The 3607-nt window shown below is 36.1% G+C and overlaps 1 protein-coding gene across 2 annotated transcripts in view; it reads left to right on the forward strand.

The window, feature by feature from the left end:
* Nucleotides 1–2361: 2361 nt before the first annotated feature.
* Nucleotides 2362–3607, forward strand: part of LOC117110408 (gametogenetin-binding protein 2-like) — a 19937-nt gene continuing 18691 nt past the window's right edge. The window contains exon 1 of one of the 2 annotated variants that reach the window (XM_033253105.1): nt 2362–2645. In XM_033253105.1, the coding sequence (XP_033108996.1) occupies nt 2547–2645 (99 nt within the window). In that variant the 5' untranslated portion in view covers nt 2362–2546. The remainder of the gene's footprint in view (nt 2646–3607) is intronic. The other variant, XM_033253104.1, reaches the window with a different exon arrangement.

Raw genomic sequence — 3607 nt, forward strand, 5'->3', positions numbered from 1 at the left:
TTCAGCGTTTTTACTATATTTCTAGGTTTCCTATTTCTACGTTTAATCGGCCCATGTTTCAGCCACAATATTTTGAGGCCAATATTATTTACGAACCCAGTTAAACTTATTTACTAGCCTGTTTTAACGTGCTAATTATTACATTTAGGCGACGCTTGTTGTAGTGTTTTCGGAAATAAATACCATTTTATACACATGCACAGATCGATTTGCCAGCAGCGAGTCATCGTCAGCAGCGAGATGTCACTGCAGCAAAACACTATTGTACACAGTACCAACGCTGTTCTGATATAGACAATGGGTCGTGTCTCATATTATTTGTTATATTTTTATTATTTGTTATTTTCACTTGACTCGCATAAATAATTTTGTTCGAAGAACATTTATATGCAGTTGTACTTCGCAGCACTTCACTTGCAATTTGCAATTTCTAGTATAATTTGCTATTTTACACCTTGTCTTATAAGCAAGAATATGAGGTAATGTAAGTTCTCAACCCTGGACTGCATTCCAAAACCAGGTTTTAAAATTTGGTTCCAGAGTTCCTGATTTAAAGTTGTGCAAGTTTCTGATTTTCCTGGTGAATCAAATCTGACCAAAATGGCCAATGTACAGGTAGTATTTCCCTCAGCTGATAGGCTTAATGCATGCATTTTTTATGCGACTCTTTCAGAGGTTGTGTAGACTACTAGATACAAATTATAAAAGCAAAAAACTTCACAGGGCCGTTTTTGGTTCTTGTGCGTAGCAGCAATGCATTGTAATAGAAAATTGAGAAAGTAGAACTAAACCCTATCAGGGTTGCCAGATAGTCGACAAGCTTCACGCCAAACACGCTATTGATATCAGCCAAAATTCGGCCAGATTTTAATCCGATTAGAAGACAACAGTGGGTAGGCCTACATACTCATCAATACTTCAAAATTACACGAAAATCAGCGATCATTTGTTGGAAATTGAAGAAAGTAAAACAATATACACAGAACAATGTTCATCTTACACTGTTTTTCATATAGTTAATTTATCACCATAAAATAAATGCCCAGCTACATCATAATAGGCCTATTAAATATGTTCTTTAAATAGTTGCTGGCATGTAGGCCTATTCAGGGGCGGATCCAGTGATGTTCGAAAGGGGCATGCCCCTCGAAATTGTTTTCTAAACACCCGAAAATAACCTTTGAGGCGTTTTGAACTATCAATTTTTCTTTTTTTTCTTTGTTTTTAACTTTGCAAAAAGGGGACCATCCCCACCCACCTCCCCCCGATCCACGCCTGCTATTTAAAATCGCATTAAGATTGATTAAATAAGGTACATTGTAGTCGATCAATAGCAATAATTTTAAGGGCCTGTTATCGAATCTTATATGGCAAATCCGTGGCTCTCTTTAATTAGAATGTAAGTTTACATTAGTTATGAAAAAGTGGCCCGTAAATCTTCATCTTTTCCTGTTTGTTTAAATTCTACAGTTGTTTTTATCTCCTGTACCTGAAGCAACTCATTTTTGTACTCTGGAGAAATTATTAGGTGTTGAAATTATGTATTTACTATGGATATTCGAAAACCTGGTTAACTTTTTATTCAATTATTTACTTTTTTTTTTTTTTGATAACGGAAAATAAAAAAGAACCAATGTATGGTGGCAATATCCCAATACTCAAACATAATTTTAGGCCTATTCGGTCATGCTCCGTTTCGTAAGGACAACTGTATTTTTGGATATTACAGAAAATAATGAGTTTAGAACCCTTGTTTTGTATGACATGTCAAAGTTCTTGATATACATAAATAATTTCCCGATATATAAAATATATTTTGATTTTTTAAAAACGGTTGAATACCTGGTTTAATTTCTAATATCCGAAAATCATTAACCGGGAAAAAAGAACCATGATTCTAAACTTCGGAATGGCAAACTTTAATTTTTTATATATTGGAAAATGATGAATAAAGAACTTTTTTCCAATTTCTTCTTTCTTTGAAAAGTTTTGCTTTCGAAAAGTAAAGTATTTACTTTTATCGAATTATTTTTATCTTTTCTTTAATTTTCCACATGATGCACTTTGTTTTTCTCCATTGGTATTGCGATCATGTAACGTCAAGCTTCAAAAGTACTATGTCGCCCTCTGTTGATGCTATATAGCATTTACCCATTTAACTTAACACGGCTTTGTGTTTTATATATCAATACTCTTTTTATTTAATACAATATTGTTTTCCAAATGTGAATACATTTAACAATTGTATCTCCAAAATAGTACAAATAAAGTTGATATTAGTTAATACATAAATATAATGTTAGAAATGTTTTCGAACTATTTGGTGACGTAAACCGATTGCGTAGTAAACCTTGTTACAAGTTGCTGTTATACGACATAGACAATTTTGTTCGAATATCGAACAGGGAATGCATCCAAAAATTACATTGCAAGTAAACAAAATCTGTTGAAAAGGGAATAGGCCTAGCCTAGGCCTAGCAAGTAGTTTTCGATATATTGTTGCTGATTTACTCAACGTTTACAATAAGGCGTGCTAAAGCCAAGAAATGGCCAAGTTAATAGCAGTGTGTGCAAAATCCGCCAAAGATAAACCTCACAAGTTTGAGGAGCGGCAGGTGCCTTTGGAAGTCGAAGATAATCTCAAGGTAGGCTAGCCGGTGCGCGCGCAGCCTGTCCTGCTCTGCTAGGCTAGGCCAGGCCTAGGCTAGGCCTGGCCTGGCCTAGGTCAGGTCTGGCCTAGGCTAGGCCTGGCCTAGGCTAGGCCTAGCCTAGCTATGCTTACTTAGTGCCTATGCCTAGGCCTCCTAGGATCCTAGGCTAGATAGAGAGCCCTAGGCTAAGTCTAGCTATTAAATCAAGCAGCGTATGCATAATAAAATATAAATTGCAAATAAAAAATTACAAAAATTAGGGGGCTAGCCTCTAGGCTACGCCTAGGCTAGACCCTAGCCTAGGTAGGCTAAGTTTTTACAGCTTTTCCACTGTGGCAGGGCCGATAGAAATTATCAGCTTTTTTTGCACTGTGACAATGCCTAGAAAACAGCAGCTTTTTTCGCACAGCAGCAATGCCGATGGATAAAGACAGATTTTTTCACACTCTGTTGTGGCAGTACCGATAGAAAAACAGCAGCTTTTTCGCACTGTGGCAGTGCCGATAGAAAACAGCAGTTTTTCCCACTGCAGCTACTGTATGCCAATAACAGCAATGCTAATAACAGCAGCCGCTTTTTTTCGCACAGCAGCAGTGCCGATAGCCACTGCCACTAATGACATTGAGTAAAGGAGAAATGGAAAGGTACTGTATCCCCTTAGAAAGTTGTTGAAATTTTTCAGGATCTTGGAAATCATAGAATTTAGAAAATTCCATGATTTTAGCTATATTAATTATTATTACAGTAATAGTAAACTAAAAATAGTCTTCATGTATGTATGTAAGTTAAATCTTTGATTCTCGAATCTCATACTTGCCAATAACAACATTGATCATATTCATACTGTATTCATCGATCACGATTTTATAAATAATATATTAAAATAATTATTGCCACAATCTTTTTTTTTTGGGGGGGGGGGAGATGGGTGGGGGGTGGGATTATACCTGGGGATT

The sequence above is a fragment of the Anneissia japonica genome, unplaced genomic scaffold, assembly GCF_011630105.1.
Source record: "Anneissia japonica isolate Jap-2015-1 unplaced genomic scaffold, ASM1163010v1 scaffold285021_len193445_cov190, whole genome shotgun sequence".
NCBI classification, from domain to species: domain Eukaryota; kingdom Metazoa; phylum Echinodermata; class Crinoidea; order Comatulida; family Comatulidae; genus Anneissia; species Anneissia japonica.